This window comes from Maylandia zebra, linkage group LG15 (genome assembly GCF_041146795.1).
Source record: "Maylandia zebra isolate NMK-2024a linkage group LG15, Mzebra_GT3a, whole genome shotgun sequence".
In the NCBI taxonomy this organism is placed as follows: domain Eukaryota; kingdom Metazoa; phylum Chordata; class Actinopteri; order Cichliformes; family Cichlidae; genus Maylandia; species Maylandia zebra.
Genome location: NC_135181.1, coordinates 41,598,404 through 41,615,990, shown reverse-complemented (window position 1 = coordinate 41,615,990; position 17,587 = coordinate 41,598,404). Strand labels below are relative to the sequence as shown.

The 17,587-nt window shown below is 47.6% G+C and overlaps 2 protein-coding genes across 13 annotated transcripts in view; one reads left to right on the top strand and one right to left on the bottom strand.

Moving 5' to 3' along the window:
* Window positions 1–695: 695 nt before the first annotated feature.
* On the bottom strand, window positions 696–5,338 carry ddx10 (DEAD (Asp-Glu-Ala-Asp) box polypeptide 10). The gene is made up of 2 exons (XM_004561565.3): window positions 3,883–5,338; window positions 696–2,950 (listed from the first exon to the last, which is right to left on the bottom strand). Exons 1-2 carry the CDS (start codon window positions 5,230–5,232, stop codon window positions 1,745–1,747), a joined length of 2,556 nt encoding a protein of 851 aa, XP_004561622.2. The 5' UTR covers window positions 5,233–5,338; the 3' UTR covers window positions 696–1,744.
* A 2,013-nt stretch (window positions 5,339–7,351) lies between these two features.
* The window catches only part of szt2 (SZT2 subunit of KICSTOR complex), a 116,358-nt gene continuing 106,122 nt past the window's right edge, over window positions 7,352–17,587 (top strand). For all 12 annotated transcript variants that reach the window (XM_076874491.1, XM_076874489.1, XM_076874487.1 and 9 more), the window contains exons 1-3: window positions 7,352–7,542; window positions 9,411–9,536; window positions 9,756–9,929. In XM_076874491.1, coding sequence (XP_076730606.1) covers window positions 7,519–7,542; window positions 9,411–9,536; window positions 9,756–9,929 — 324 coding nt within the window. In that variant the 5' untranslated portion in view covers window positions 7,352–7,518. The remainder of the gene's footprint in view (window positions 7,543–9,410; window positions 9,537–9,755; window positions 9,930–17,587) is intronic.

Genomic DNA, 17,587 nt, shown 5'->3' with positions numbered 1-17,587 from the left:
CCAGCTGCAACATTAAAGACTCAATAATTACGATTAAATATGACATGTATGATTCTCCATAATAGGTACATATGAGTTAAATACATTGTCAAGTGTTTAAACATGTAGAAATTCAGATGTTATTTTAGAGCAGTCAACCAAATTATTGCATGTTGATAGAATAAAATAAAAGACGATTGCTTCATATTTGAATAAGAATCTGAAAGGATTTTTGAGTCTATTGCATGAATTGCTTTGTACGGGGAAATGTAGTGGAACAAAGCTAATTTGTTTTAAATCTACATTTGCACTTTTCCAATTAAGTCTCTTTTGTTCTTGCTCTGCATCACCCGGCCTCATTCTCAACACATAACAGCCCAAACACGTGCATAACCAAGGAGCTGCCGATCACTGAGATGAGCAGCTACTGGGTCACTTTAGCTCCACCTGCTGGACACATGTTGGACATGCAGGGTGTAGCGTCGCATCTGTGGAGCAAAATAAGTGGGAAATCTCAATGTAAATCAATCTGACTGTAATCCTGACATTCTTAATTTTTCACAGAAGTACATGTTTGTGAAAAACAGGCACACACCGAGAGAAGCACTTCAGCTGACTTTAGAGCAGGCTGATCCATCCAGGTCACTAGAATTCACTTGAAATTCCTGGAAATTTACCCCTAAAGTCCTTAAAGTTCAAACCAATGACAAGAAAACTTCAATGATTACAAATATTTTAATAGCATAACTCAATAATCAGACAAGTCAAAGTTGTGACTCTCAGACATGAAATTATATTCATGGATCAAGAAGAAGAAGAAGAGGCCACGATTCCAGGGGTGAGCCAGGGAGCCACAGGGAACATCGGTGCATTAACTAAGCTGTTTAGTCCTTTTGGAGAAACACAGCTCCCCATGGATGCCAACCAGGCACCGCTTGTCCTCATCAGCAGCTCTGGCATCGTGGAGCTAACCTGTTCACATTTAACAGTGGACAGTGATTGAAAATGATCACCCCTCAGATACTAATGTGGGCATCAGAAAACAACTTCCTGTTTGGTTTTCAGTTGAAAAGTCACAGACTACCTTCCAGAAACGGTTTTATCCCACTATGAGTGCAATAACACAATGACCTAGTCTTAACCTCAGCAGCCTAATGGCCATTTTAGCCACTTGGGGAAAAGTAGAACTGATTTCAAATCCACAACAGTTTAAACATAATACATGTAAAATAAAGATGCACTCATTGTCCCTCTGCAGGACCTTCAGTAATGTTGCTGTCTCAAGCTTTATTGAGACTGACCAACCCCGAGCTCGTGTTTAAAGTCTGAAAGTCTGCATTACAAACTGGAATTGACTGTTTTACAGAGAAAGTTACACATTAATGGCACACCGCCATCTTTCTTCTGTTTTGAACAGCTGGGTCACAACTTCTGCCTCAAAGTGAGCTTTTATTTTTTGCTAATGTGCTCTAACATGACTGACTGGTGCTTCACTCTAGGAGCATGTTTGGCTCGTCTCTTTGCTATGACTCTGTTCTTGTGTAAGCCAATCAGGACGGGGCAACATTTAGCAGTGTTTCTTTCACACCCAATGGGATCAGTCCTGATAACGTTTGATGGCAGTTTCTGATTCGAAGCCTCTGGACTGAACAGTCACCTGCACGTTTGCACTGCAGAGTAAAACACTGGTCAGATTGAAGCTGCTGCAACAGCTTGAGTACTCCTCATTAGAACTGACGGAACCGTTCTGTTCTCTTTGGGTCATCTACCTTCGCCCACCCAGCAACTGTAAGACTAACTCCTCATCCTCTGCCAAAGAGAGACCAGTGTCCAGAGCTGTGTGCTCATCATCTTCATCGCTCACTTTCCTCCTCTTTCCTGCTGTATGCTTCTCATCCTCCTCTTCGCTGTCCTCCTCCTCTTCCTCTTCCTCGCTGTGCTGCCGTTTAGACGACCCCATTTCCATCTCGTCCTCCTCATCCTCTGACGACGAAGAAGACGACGAGTGCACTTTGTCGGGATCTGGCAGGGCACTGGGGTCAAACTCGTCTTCGCTGTCATTGGCCAGGTAGGCCACGACCTCGTCCTCCTCGTCCTGGTCCCGCTTGCTTGCCTCCTTCCTGGCAGCCCTCTCCTTCAGCCGCTTCTCTCGGTGTTTGGCTTTCACCTTGCGGCTGTACTCCTGCTTATCAAACTCTTGATCTTCCCGCTTCAGCCTCTCCCGAGCCTTTTCCACATTGATTCCCGAAACGTCCTCCTCTTCTTGCTCCCCCTCATCCTCAGCAGTCACTGCTTGCTGGACTGGTGGCCAAAGCTGCACAGCCTCACCTTCTTCATTGAAAGTCACTTTGGTGTTTACCTGAAACTTTCTCTTGAGGATCTTTTTAGCTTCTTTGTACTTTGTCTCTTTCTCAGTTTTCTTTTCTGGGTCATTTTCAGGATCCTCTGGACTCTGCTGATCCTCCGTCAGATTAAAGACATCCTTTCGTTTGACTGTCAGCAGGTCCAAGTCTCGTAGATCATCATCATCATCGTCATCAGCGTCACCTGCACTCGGGGTTAATGTCTTGGACGTATCCAAACCTCCTTCATCACCACCGTCCTCATCCTCACTGGACTCGTCTGACTCCGAGTTTTGCCGCTCCTCACGAGAAACCTCTCCTTTCAGCTGGGCCTTAAATCTCCTCAGCTCTTCTTCTTCCTCAGACTCCTCCTCCTGCACTTCTTTCTCTACTTTCTGTGCCTGAGCTTTACTTAGGAACCGAACCCTTGGGGCCACAGCGAGGCCGAGGGACAAAGCGTACTCGTGAAGCTTGATCTTAAAGGCATCAAACACCTCTTTGTTCTTCATGAGGTACACCGAGCGCAGGTAGGAAACAAAACACCTCTGGGCTCGCTCCTTCTGCTCCTTCTCCTGAGCGAGGAAGGCCTCCAGCTTCTGCTGCACGTTCTGCAGTTTGTCTGGGTTCACCTGGAAGTAGCCAAACAATTAAGTTAATCAGATCTTATGTAATGTTTTGTGACTACACTTAAATCTGCCTGTTTGAAACCACATATAAATGTATATTAAATAAATGAACTATAATAAATATATTCTGAGGAGGTTTCTAAGACTAGTACAGCTCTGGGTGACGAGATGTGCGGACATAAAGGTTTTTTATTTTGCAATATTTGAAATATAAGTACCACATTAAGCTGTATCAGCAGTATTGGGTTTAGCATAATCATATTATATCTGCCTGTACTTGTTCCTAAATTTGAGTTGCTGTCACCACTGTGAGTCTTTTCACCAACTTTTCTGTCAGATTTGTAGTGATACTTAAAAAGTTATTTGACGTGTGCACACCTCGTTAGGACGGCAGTTTGTGCAGATATTAACAGTGTTATACTAACGTGTAGTGCCTACACTACTAAGCTCTTCACCTCACTGTACAATACCTTATGCAATACTTTTTGTAAATAGTCAACAGTGCAATAGACTCAATACTTGAAATGTGCAATTCACTTGTATTTTTATTTTTTATTCCTATTTATCCCCTTTGTATATTTTATTTATATTTGTCTCTGTATTTATATATGTGTGTGTGTGTATATATATATATATATATATATATATATATATATATATATATATATATATAACAATTCTGTAACTGTAACTTCGGTCGTTGCTGTGCTTTTTTTTGGAAGTCGAATTTCCCAGAGGAACCCACCCGAGGGATTAATAAAGTTCTATCTTATCTTAATTCCTGGGGAGTAATGCAAAGTACTGTACCGAGGGTTTGAAATATCTCCTTCTAAATGGAGTAAAAACATCAAACAGTTATTTTACTGTTTTACATAAACCTACTGAACAGTGTGTGTGTGTGTGTGTGTGTGTGTAATGGGTAGATGATGTCTCACTTGTATCTTGTTGATGGGAACTTTCTTCTCCTCCAGCTGCTTCACCATGCCTTTCTCCTCCGAGGGCAGCAGCAGCAGCAGGGCCTCTCCACCCTCCTTGTACCTGGCCGTCCGGCCCACCCTGTGGATGTATGTGTCGGCGTCCTCTGGACAGTCAAACTGCAGCACCCAGTGGACGGCAGGGAAGTCCAGGCCTCTGGCAGCTATGTCGGTGGCAAAAAGCACAGCGTTTTGCTTCTTGAGGAAGTCGTTGTACACCTCCACCCTCTTCATTTGCTGCTGTTTTCCATGCAGCGCCAGGATGGGCATGCCTGGCCGGAGACGGCAGAAAGCTCGGAACAGGTACTGCACCTCCTTGCAGCAGGCGAAGAAGACTATGATCTTCTTCTTTAGGTGGCTCCTAATGAATGAGTAGAGCATGTTGACCTTCTGGTGGAGCTCACACACGATGTAGTTCTGCTCCAGCGTGGCTGGCGTGCTGAACTTGGCTTTTTCGTGCACCCACACATACTCCGGATCTTTGAGACTGAGCCGGCCCAGGTCTTTGACTGATTTGGTTTGCGTGGCAGAAAACAGCAGAGTCTGCCGGGACTTGGGGAGATTCTCCACGATGGCATTGAGCGTATCTGCAAAGCCCATGTCCAGAATGCGGTCTGCCTCATCCAGGACCAGCATGTGGAGGTCGGACGCGTGGAAGGTGGCCGTTTCATCCATGTGCTGGAGGAGTCGGCCCGGGGTGCAGATGACAATGTTGGTACGGTGAATCCTCTCACACTCGCTTTTCAGGTCTTTTCCGCCGATGATGAGCCCTGCAGAAAACTCGTGGTTCCTGCCCACCTTGCGCAGGACTTCAAAGGTCTGGTAGGCGAGCTCTCGGGTGGGAGAGATGATGAGAGCACCGAGGCCGTCCATGGAGCTCCATTGCTGGCGGTAGAGACACTCCAGGACCGGTATGAGAAAGGCTAAAGTCTTACCGGAGCCAGTTTTAGCCGCACCGAGAACATCTTTCCCCTGCAGAGCGAAGCCGATGGTCTGCCGCTGGATCTCCGTAGGCTGCCGATACTGAGCCTCCTGCAGGCCCAGCAAGGTCTTCTTAGAAATGGGGAAGTCGGAGAACTTGACAACCTCCTTGAGGTTGATTTCTCCATACCTGCTCACCAGCTTATCGATGTACTCTCGTTCTACCTGCCACTCGGGCTTCTTCTTCTGCGCCCTCTCTTGCTTCACTCGTGCTTTGGTCCGGTTGTACTTTTTCTTCCATTTCTCGAAGTTTCTGACGGGGTCGACGCTCGCTTTCATCTTTTGGGGTTTCGGTTTTTTCCCAACAGGATTTGGGCCTTTTTTCTCCATGACTAAAGACGAGAATCGCAGCAAGATCGAGTCAAAAACACACACGCTGGACTCTAGATAAACAGCATGGAGAAGCCTGCTCGCCGTCGCGTGTTGAATGACGTAGTCATCCCGCGACTCAAATCTTTAACATGGGGAAGCTTTGCCCTGAACTTCATTTGACAGGCAGAACTGCAAAATATTTATTTATGTATTTAAATGTATTCACAGCGCTGTGTAAAGACAACGGGCGAATAACAAAGACAGAAGTGGGTGCAAAGGTCAGCATAATTCCGCAGTGTTGAATATTTTTACCGTCAAAGGTGGCAGCTGCCTTGGCCAGCTTCAGCCATCCTTCAGAAAACGTGTAAAAACAACAGTTGTGGTTGTCATTCTCACAGAGGACTCACGTATTCACATCCAAATTAAACCACGATGTTGAGTTGTGTAAATCTCATTTCGCTGCTTCTTTTGAATCTTCTTTCACTTTAGGGGTTTAGGAGGTGGAAACATACTTTCTCCTTATTATTTAACATCCTCGACACCAAATTCCTTCAGAATATAATTCAACTTTTTGGGTTAACATATATTTCAGTGATTTGACTGCTGCAAATCAGAATTCCCACTATATGTCTAAAAAAATCCCCTAACCTTCGCATTTGACCAGGTCCTCACCTTTCGCTATAGAAATATTGTTTGTAGCACAACACATGGAGTTTGCGTGTTTTCCACATATTTTCCTAGGTCCTCCCACAGATATGCGTGATTGACTCTATAGTCTTGAATGGTAGTATATCTCTATGTTTAAGACCCATGACAGTTGGCAGCCTTTCCAGGGTTTACCTTCTCTCTCACTCTATGATATCTTGTTACCCTTCAGCCCACCAGCTACCCTGAACTGGACAAGTGGAAGAAAGTGGATGGACAGAAAGATAGCCCAATTTAAAATCAAAATGTTTAATAAAGCAGGGTATGGTGTAGGGTAGGTCTGCCTTGGGACCGTAGTTGCTGTTGTATGGGTGTGCAGTGGTTCTTGGTGTCACAATTACATGAACTTATTATGTCAGTGTTTGTGTCACTGAAGTAGCATCAAAACTCTGAGTCTTCACAGCAGGACCTCACCTGAGTGCATCACAGTGACTCTGTGGTTTAGCCCTGTGGCAGACTGGCAACCTGTACAGGGTGTATTCTGCCACTTGCCCTGTGGGATCTGGGATAATGTTCAATGTTCACAGCTAGAGTGGAAAAAACAACTCAAAGAGTGCGAGAAGCAGAAAATATTGTCTTCAATCCATCATTTGTTTTCAACAGACATGATATACAACAGACCTAACGAGCACTAACAGTCTGCTTCTCTATTCACATTTCAAAAACTCCTTCAAAAAACATATCAAAAACATATAAGTATCAACTGCTTTTTATTCAGCTTTCACAGCCATCTTATCTACCTCCAATTATTCATAAAGAGCATGCCACAGGCAAAATATGGCAGCAGTAACAGTTCCGCTATAATTTCTTTATTAAAATCATGAAAATCAATTCTGTGTCAGAGAAAATCTAAGAATGATGTTATTGCTGGAGATAGTCCTCGTTTATAAAGTTTGTAAAATGCCCCATTAGTGCTGTGCCATACTGCAGATTTTATTTGGTATCACTCTGATACCAAGCAGGGCCAGTATTGCTGATACCAGTACAGATAGTGGTACTTTGAACTTATAAAGGCAGCTCATGTTGTGGAGAACAGTTTGTGAGCTTTTTATGTATTTTCAAACTTCTATGAAGACCTGCAATGTAAATGTGCCTGTCTTTAAAGGACTTTGTGTTTGTAGCCTGTAGCACCTTTATAAGACAGAAGTCTTATAAAGGTGCTACAGGCTACAAACAGCATAGACCTGAGAGTCAAAAAAACATCATATGTCACAGTGCATGTTTGATGTTTATTTTTTTAATTTCTAAAAAATAATTCATTTAACACATGTAAATATTTATATGTATAAATCTTATCACTCTTTCTAGTATTGATCCGATACCAACACCAGCATCGACACTATCGTTTCGACCCGGTCACCTGTAGGTCCCGCTACAGCCCAGCAGGTGGCGGTAAGACCGCAGAGTTTGGACGTCAACTGCGCGAAAACAAGAAGACGAAGAAGAACATGTCGACGCTGGTACCGCTCTACAAGCACCTGATCAGAAGAGAAGACAGATGATAAACAAGTACTAATACAGACCACTTTGCACAACACAGAGTGGATATCCGTCGGCCGAGCCTCGCCGACACCCTGCAGCTCTTATGCTAAACACGGCATGGCAGAGAGACCGGACAATGAGGTAACAGTCAGGGTAGCACTGGTTAGTAAAACATGCCACATTTTAACTTCGTGCTCTTAACACCCAGAAGTCGTTAAAGTCCCTTTTAAAGTGAAGCATGAATTTAAATAATCCACAACAGAGAGGCAGAGCTGTTACGTGACGTCTGCAGACGAGGAGAAACTTGTGATAGCTGCACAGCTACACGACTACAGGAAGCTAGCAGCAACTGACAAACTGGAAGTAAACACGAGTCACATTAGTCAGAAGGTTTAAGTTAATTTTGCTGAGTTTCTGGCCTGTTAGCAACTCGGCGATACGTGCCTGCAGATTACAGAGCCAAATAAAACTTTCCTTCAGCATTAAAATAGGCAAAAGGGTTAACGCTCCGCGTGTGTTCGTTAGGAAACAGCTAAAAACATTTAGCCCACATTATGTATTTACAATAAATACAAATGCAGTTTTATGAAGTGAAATTTTAACATGAAAGTCCAGTATCTCAAAATACCAGCTAGCTAAAAGATTGACTATTATATGTTATTTAAAGGCAAGCTGTACATTTGTACTGTTGGACTCTGCAGGAGGAAAGGTGGAGAAGAGCCTGCAGGCAGAGTGCAGCGGGTGGGGACGAGTGTCACGGGTGATTTTTGACAGATGGATAGCAGCAAGAGATAAAGGGAAGATTCCTAAGATGTTAGTTAGACCTGCTATTATGCACTGACAGAAAGACGTGAGGCCGACCTGGAGGTGGCAGAGCTGAAGATGCTACTGAAGATTTTTGTTGGGAGCGACCAGAATGGACACAGAATGGACACAGGGACAGCTCATGAGTGGTTTGGAGTAAAGTTAATGAGGCAGAGCTGAGATGGTGCAGAGGAGGGAGAGTGCATGTGGAAGGATGTTGAAGATGCAGCTGCCAGGCAGGAGGAAAACCAGAGATGATTCATTGACGTAGTGAAGGAGGATATGCAGAGGACTGGTGTGACTGAAGACGATGCTGTTGAATTATAATTACTTCTTATTTTATTTGTATATAAGTAATGTGGAAGCTACAGCTAATGTTGATCAATATACTGCTGAGTGTTGTAATCTATAACTATGTGTAATGATGCACAAATATGTAGGCTAACATTGTTATTCTTAGATATGGACCCTGCTGACTGCCAGTCAGCAAAAAAGCTCACACTTACTCTGGCCTATGTTTAGCTGTTACATCAGTTTAGCATTGGCAAAATGTTGAATTGTGGTGTAATAAAAACCTGAAGCAGAACAAAAGAACATCAGCACAAAACGTGGTATCAGCCAGATGGTGTTTTAAACAAAGGTAATGATTTCAAACTTGGTGAAGCTTTTATTTGGATTATTTAAATGATAATACTAAAGATTTTACGGTACATTGAAGCACAACAAAACTGATGAAAATGATGCACAACAGCCAGCAAAGCAAATAGGAAAAATGACATATCAAATTAAATGCAAAATTAAAATCTAGTTAAAAATGAGAGTCGGTGCTGTTCACAGAATCACACCTGTTAACAATTAAAGCTAAAACTGAAAAGGTGAGTTTTTAGTTTCGATTTGAAATCTGTTGCTCTGGAGTTTCTGCGCTGGGACCTCTGAAACATGGAGTGAAAGTTGTGACCCTACTGCTCTCCTGAACTGTGATATTGGTAAATACTTTCATATTACCTTTATAGCCACTCTTGCTAGTTTAAATAGAATAGATCACATAGATCTGTTCTACATGGACATGCTTATATTAGAAAATATGGTCTTTATTATTCCTGAATAATGCTGCCATCCAGTGGGGTTGGGCATCCTCAAACCCTCTCTCGCTCATACAGATGTGTGAACATCCCACATTTATGATTGTGCATGTTGTTGTTAAGGTGGAGGAGGCTGACCACATCTACCTGCTCATGAAAGAGGACTACCGGATCTCTAGGAATGTGCGACTGGCGTGGTTTCTTAGTAAACTTAACCAAATCATCTGTCCGGCTTCAAAGCCTGAAGTGGTGAGTTTCCTCTCCTGTCCTCATGATGGCCCAGCAGCACCAAGATCAAGATTGGCACCCTTCTATTATTATCCTTGTATATGCCACCGATGATTAGATGGTGGCTGCACTGTGACAAATTAAAGGAAAAATGGAGAGCTATTTTAACATTGTAACTGCTGTTCTGATTGGTCTCTAAAAGCTACTGCAAATCATATTTCCTCCCACTTCCTGTTGTAGCTGCACTCTGAAAATGAACTGGACCTGCTTAGCATCTTACCTAAAGGATGGCAGCCAGATATCTCCCCAACTTCACACCCATGCATACTGATGCCTTCCACCCGGGCCACCTTCCTGGCCCGGAGGTACCGCTTCATCATCGAGCTGGACCTGAGTCCCTCCACAGGGATTGTGGTAAGTCTTAAATGCACTGTCTCCTGAATGAGTTCAAACAATATTAAAAAGTGCTTAGTGCAAGAATAGATGTAATATTTAAGTTTGTTATGATTATTTGCTGTGTAAATTATTCATAGTGGACAATCCATTTGTCTGCTTGTCTTATATCAAGTACATCACGTCTCTTTCTGGCTCCTGAGTGTCTCAGTGTGTTTCCATTTGTAGTCAAGAAGGCTTTTAATTTATTCAGACGCTGTTAGAAGAGCAAAAAAATTTAAATTTTGTGAATGAATTTTGCAAATGGTAAATATTTGATCACTTAAAGTGCTTTTTCTTACTCCAGCTGCCTCTTTATTTAACATTGGGGACAACCTGGGGTTCAGTATGTTGCTCAAGGATACTGCAGATGACCCGCTCTGCCTTCTGAGCTCACAATCATTTGCTGCTCTGACTCGCAGACGAAGCACCTCATTAAGATTTAGATTGTTCACTTTTAGTTGGTTGAATGTGAATCGTGCTCGAGCTGTTGCTCAGTGGGATGTTGCTACTCCGTACTGAAACCTCTCACAGAAAACTGGATGCATGGCCATCCATGCATGTGAAGCAGCACTGCATGGTGATCCAATGAACTCTTACCAAGTGCAATCACAAGGATAGAATTAAAGTCTGAAAGCACAGAACTGAGACTGTTGTTGTGCTGCTGAATGTGTTCCTCAGTCTTCACATTTGACCCTTTTTATATGAGACAGCACAGAGTATTCTGTAAATGCACACGCTGCACTGTTGAACCATATCGTTGCATAAGAGAAGGAGCTCATGCAGTTCAGAGGTTTCAGGTCCGCTTCTCTCAGCATGTCTGGTAACATATGGACAACGGATGGACTTATTTGCTTCTTTGTTAGCATGAAGCCCATATCTGGAAAACTGTTAAGCAGTTACCTACAGATAAGAGATATCCTTATATGGTGTAAAATAAGAACTTATTTTTAAGTGCCTTAAACCTGCACGACTTCAAATTGGAACCTCGGGTTGCAAAAAGTATTAATTCCTTTAAATTACAACCTCAGTAAGAGATTTTTCATAAATTTATGTAGTTTATAAATTCACCTAATGTTAAAGGTCCCTATTCCCATGTTGACGTCCAACATAACAGTTTGTCAAATCAAAGTTGCAGACCTGTCTGCTGTGGTGAACCCTGCTGATTAAGAGCAGCTAGAAGAAGCTTTAGGGGCCGTGTGTGTTCTCTTTGGGGATTGTGGCTTCATCCAACAGTCCAAAGACATGCGTAGGGTTAAATTAAATGGGTTGAATGTAAGTGTGACTGGTGGTCTGTCTCTATATGTTAGTCCTGTGACAGACTGGCAACCTGTGCAGGGTCATGACAGCTAGGATAGCCTCCAACATCCACTACTCTCAGCTGGATAAGCAAGTGAGTAAGTAAGTAGATGGATGGATCTTCTAGAGTCAGAAAGCTGAATAAAGGAGGGTTTGCTTTAGTGTGGGCGTGGCTTGTGACTGAAGTTGTATGAGTGCCATGTTTCTTTGTTTCACAGTTACATCAGTGCTGTTTGTTACGTCAGCAGTTTGCTAAAGTAGTGCCAACACAGATGTTCCAGTCTTCACAGCACAATGTCATCTAACATGTGAGTGACATCACAGTGAAGTCATCACAGTGAAGTCATCACAGTGAAGTCATCACAGTGATGTCATCACAGTGATGTCATCACAGTGAAGTCATCACAGTGAAGTCATCACAGTGAAGTCATCACAGTGATGTCATCACAGTGAAGTCATCACAGTGATGTCACTCACATGTTGCCTTTAAAAAACAGTTAAGATAAGGCCTTCCTGCAAAGCCTCATCCTGAACTTCCACATCAGCCTGATGTTAATGTTAAAACGAATAGTTATGTCTATAACTTCTGATCCCTGAAGGAGAGGAACGAGGTACAACACATAAGTATGGGATATCACGCCCTCGCGTGTCCTGGCTGAAGAAACCTTTATTCACGCCTTTACGGCAGATGACGTGTGATGACACGCGCAAGGCCCCGCCCGCACATATAGCCGCTGCCATCACCGTCATCCCTCAGTTCGATAGCCGCTCTTCACCGAGCCAACTGCTCAGTGGGGCCACCCTGTGTTGTACCTCGTTCCTCTCCTTCAGGGAACAGAAGTTATAGACATAACTATTCGTTCCCTTTCAGTCGATTCACTCGGTACAACACATAAGTATGGGACCTATATACACGCCCCGCAGAGCAGCCACCGAACCGGAACGGGACCACCACATCCTTAGTGAGTGGTAGACCCAGCAGAAAGGACAGCATGAGCCACCGAAGGGGCTGTAACGTCCAACCGATAAAACCGCACAAAAGTGTGCGGCGACGCCCAATTAGCCGCTGCACAAATATCAGCCACAGGCACCCCTCTAAAAAGAGCCCATGAGGACGCCATCCCCCTGGTGGAATGAGCTCCCACCCCGTGGGGCAACGCAAAACCTCCGGCGCTGTATGCCAGCGAGATAGCTTCTACAATCCAGTGGGACAGCCTCTGTCTGGACAGAGCTCTACCTCTATTCGGATTAGCGAAGCAGACAAACAACTGGTCACACAAACGCACATCCCGAGTGCGCTCAATGTAGGTGCGTAGCGCACGCACCGGACAAAGAGAATGCACCCTCCTCTGCTCCTCAGATTCAAAAGGAGGGGAGCAAAAGCTCAGCAACTCAAACTCCATCGAACTATAAGATGCAGGCATGACCTTGGGAAGATAGGCGGCATTCGGACGCAATACGACCTTGCGGCCATCAGGAGAAAACTGTGTGCAGGCAGGATGCACAGACAGCGCATGAAGGTCCCCCACTCGCTTCGCCGAGGCCAAAGCGAGAAGTAATGCGGTCTTATACGAAAGAAGTTTCATATCTACCGACTCAACGGGTTCAAACGGAGGGCCACAAAGGGCCTCCAGCACCAAAGACAAGTCCCAAGCAGGGACACTGGACTTAAGCACGGGCCTCAGCCGGCGAACCCCTTTCAGAAAACGCACGGCGAGGGGATGCGCACCTGGTGTCACCCCGTCAAAACCGATATGACAAGCAGATATAGCCGCTAAATAAACCTTGATCGTCGAAAACGAAAGGCCTTTATCCAACAGCTCCTGCAGGAATGTCAAAACATCCACAATAGAGCACTGAAATGGGAGAGTGTGGCGGCCCTGGCACCATCGCTCGAAGGCTCGCCATTTGTAAGCGTACAAGCCTCTAGTAGACGAGGCCCTGGCGCTCTGAATCGTCGCTACCACACTAGGTGGCAGACCCTTAGCAACCAAGTTTAACCTCTCAGCAGGTAAGCATGAAGGTGCCACAGATCCGGGCGCGGATGAAACACTTCCCCCCCCGCCTGAGAGAGGAGATCCCTGCGGAGAGGAAGCTGCCAAGGACTTGCTGCAAGCAGGCTGATTATTTCTGCATACCACGACTTCGCGGGCCACCAAGGGGCCACCAGGATCAGAGAGAGGGAATGCCGACGCACCCTCTCCAGAATTGGAGATATCATTTCCACTGGGGGAAATGCATACAGGAGCACGTCTGGCCATTGGTGCGCTAGCGCGTCCAAGCCCAAGGGTGCATCGTGGTCGATTATGGAGAAGTACAGGGGGCAGTGAGCATTCACCCTGGAAGCAAAAAGATCTATTTGCGCCTCGCCAAATAGATCCCAAATCTGAGCCACTATTGAAGGGTGTAACCTCCATTCTCTCACCAGAGGACCCCCCCTGGAGAGAAGGTCCGGCCCCAGGTTCAGGTGGCCCGGGACATGGGTGGCTCTTAGAGTCAGAAAATGAACACTGCACCATAACAGCAGAGAGCGAGACAGCTGCAACAGGGGAAGAGAGCGTGTTCCTCCCTGCCTGTTTATATAAGACACCACTGTTGAATTGTCCGTCCTGACTAAGACATGCTGGCCCTGCAGGACTGGACGGAAACGCTTTAGAGCTAAGAACACTGCTAACAGCTCTAAGTGGTTGATGTGCAGCTGGCGCTGAGCCGCGGACCAGATCCCCCTCACTGACGCACCCTCGCACAGCGCTCCCCACCCACTTAGGGAAGCATCTGTGGACACCACCTTGCGAAACAACACCCTCCCAATCCGAGAGCCCTGGTGCAGTAGCCCGGGCTCCCTCCAAGGACGGAGAGCTAGCATGCAAGACGCAGTTACCGGCAGCCTCCTCCGGAGGTGACGCGAAGCACACAAACGGTGAGAGAGAGTCCAGCGTTGAAACGCTCTCATTTTCAACAGCCCAAGCGGCACTACGGCGATCATAGATGCCATCATGCCCAACAAGCGCAATATCGTCTGGAAACGCAGTCTGCGTCCCAGCTGAAATTGAGCGAGGCAGCGATGAAACGCGGCCACTCTGTGCTCTGACAACCGTGCGTGGCTGGAAAGAGAGCATATTTCCAGACCGAGAAAAGCGATCTGTTGACCTGGGATTAGCGAGCTCTTCTGAAAGTTCACAGAGAACCCCAGTGTCTGAATGTGTGACAGAACCCGCGACAGCTGCGTCTCCGCCTGTTCTCTGGAGCAAGCCACGAGAGCCCAGTCGTCCAGGTAGGCCAAGATGCGGATGCCCCTCTTCCTGAGGGGCGCTAGCGCTGCCTCGGCACATTTCGTAAAGGTGCGGGGAGCGAGCGACAGCCCGAACGGCAGCACTAGGTATTCGTAGGCTACGCCCTCGAATGCAAACCTCAGAAACTGCCTGTGTTTCGGGTGTATAGCGACATGAAAATAAGCATCTGTTAGATCGATTGTCGCAAACCAATCTCCCGGGCCGACTGCACTCAGGAGCTTTCTGAGTGTTAGCATCTTGAACCTGTACGTTCGCAGGTACGTGTTCAAGACTCGCAGGTCGAGGATGGGACGAAGCCCTCCCCCTTTCTTCGGAATGACAAAATAACGGCTGTACCAACCTTTGTCCGTCTCCGAAGCGGGGACCACCCGTATTGCTCTCTTCTGTAATAGCGCCTGTATTTCCTCTCTGAGTACCAAGGCTGCCTCGGGGTTGACAATGGTGTTCACGACTCTTTGGAAACGAGGCGGCTTGACCCGGAACTGCAACCGGTAACCCATGGCAACGGTTTGCAGCACCCACGGAGAGGGGGCGCAAGCGCGCCACTGAGGGAAGTGAGCAGCCAGCCGGCTGGCCTGCAGCACTGACGGCGGGGCGCCGTCGCCCCCCAGTGTGTCTGCAGGGGACTGCATCCCCTGCCTGACCTGGCTCATTTCGCCTGCAGGTTGAGCATTTGAGATTGTTTGAGAGTAAACCACACTCTTTATTGATTGCAACATGGGGAACATGTACATTTATACATTTTGTTGGGTGCACCTTTTCCGGGGCATAACAATGAAAAACAGCGGGAACACTCGATGTGGTCGCTTGAACATTCAACACATCTGAACCGTGTGCAGGGGTTATGTGCTTGGGAGACCGCGATAGGGAAGTGCAGCGCCTTCTGGGGCTGACAACCTGAACAGAACTTAAGCGGCACCTCTTGTGCGGCAACAGAGGGGTAAGAGCAGCGTCTCCCTGCTGCCGGATCCCTTCCCCACTCGCAATCACAGCTAGGAGGGCTGAGGCTTCTTCCTCCTGGGCGTCGGGTCCCGTCGGGGGCCCGGGGGAGGGCCTTTGCCCCAGGCCGACTGGCGTGGAGCTCGGGCCGGAGTACGTGCTCTCGCCGGCGGCCCTCCCACTCCAGCAGTGGGCGCCGGTCTCTTGCCAGCTGTCAGAGGAGCGGCGGGCCTGTGAGAGCTAGCAGTGGGCTTGGGCTGGGGCTGGCGTCTGGGGATGATGTCGCGCAGAGCTTCCGTCTGCTTCTTCCTCAGATCGAATCTAGCCTGAATGGCTTCAAGTGAATGTCCGAATAACCCAGCCGCAGACACTGGTGCGTCCAGATACACAGCTCTGTCTCTATCAGGGACGTCGGAGAGGGTCAGCCACAGGTGCCTCTGCGCCACCACTGTCGAAGCCATCCCTCTGCCCAGGGAGAGCGCTGCACAGCGAGACGCACGGAGGATGTAATCCGTGGTGACTCTAACCTCGTTAAGAAGAGGTGACAGCGGGCTGTCCTCCGGAACCAGCGATCCAAGCTCCGCCAGGCACATTGCTTGGTACGTCTGGAGCATGGTGACGGAGCTCATGGCTCGAGCGGTGCCGGCCTGAGCCCGATAAATCTTCTCCAGCTGCGAGGCCGAGAATCTGCAGTGCTTGGACGGCAGAGTTGCGGGGCCACCGACACCATGGTTATGGGACGGGGCCAGATAAGCAGCCAGAGACGGCTCCATAGGGGGTGGGTTAGCTAAACCAGCTCCCTCGGCGCCGTCCAATTCCATGTACTGTCCATAGCCGGGCACAGTGACGCGGGTAGACAGAGGTTTGTCCCATGACGCTGTTAGCTCGCAGAGAAAGTCTGGGAACATGGGGAGGCAGTTTTTGGCCGTTGCGGGCTCCGGTGGAAGGAAAAAACCCGCAAACCGCGACGGCTTCCGAGCTGGTGGAGGAGAGGGCCAGTCCACCTGCAGCTTCTCAGCGGCACGGCGAAACAGGGAGAAAAGAGAGGTGTCATCGTGGCCGACCGGCGCAGCAGCGGCGGCATATTGGGTCGACAATGAGCTCTCCTGCTCATCCTCCGACAAACCATGGATGTCCAGGCCGATGTCCAGCACGTCATCGTCTTCCTGGGGAGCGCTGGCGGGCTTCAACCCAGGCTGAAGCCCGTCAGCGCTCCTGCATGGTTCCGGTCCGTCATCGGCTAACCCGTCAACGTATTCCATGTGGTCAGCCCAGCTAATCGCGGGGACATCGACCTGAAAATTTTCGTCTTCGGACTCGGACGAAGCCGGGGCTCCAGACTCGGAAAGAAGAGGGTCATGCCGTGCGACAGCCGAGCGTCCCAGCACTCTTTCCACAAACGTCACCCGTCTTTCCAGGGTCGAGCGTCGGAGCTGGCGACAAAACGCACAAGCTTCGGGCTCCGTCAACGCTCTCCTAGCGTGGACGATCCCCAGGCAGACAGGGCAGGCATCGTGCTGGTCGCTGTCGTGCAAAGAGAAACCACATCCCTGAGGACAGGGGCGAACAGAAGATTTCTGCTTTGCTCGCTTCGGTTTGGAGTCCATTCCCAAAACGCAAAGCGAAACGCTGCACAAGAAAAACTTGAAAATAGCGCTCCGCGGGCAGCCTACGCACCAGCTGGGCGGTGGAGGCTAACACCAACAGGGGCAGTTAAGCTAGGTTCAAGTTGGCAGACAACGGAGCTAACTAGCAGTAGCTAGCTAGCCCAACTCAGCAGAGGTGTTCTCAGCGAGGTGAAGAGCGTAAGAACTGAGGGATGACGGTGATGGCAGCGGCTATATGTGCGGGCGGGGCCTTGCGCGTGTCATCACACGTCATCTGCCGTAAAGGCGTGAATAAAGGTTTCTTCAGCCAGGACACGCGAGGGCGTGATATCCCATACTTATGTGTTGTACCGAGTGAATCGACTGAAAGGGAACTGTTATTCTCAGTGTGGTGAAAATCCATCAGACCGGCTCTTCAGTCTGCACAGCAGAGCTTCTGTGCACAGAGCACCACTGGTTGAGTCAGCTCCACTAGTAACAGACTTTAATTCAAGTTTAACGT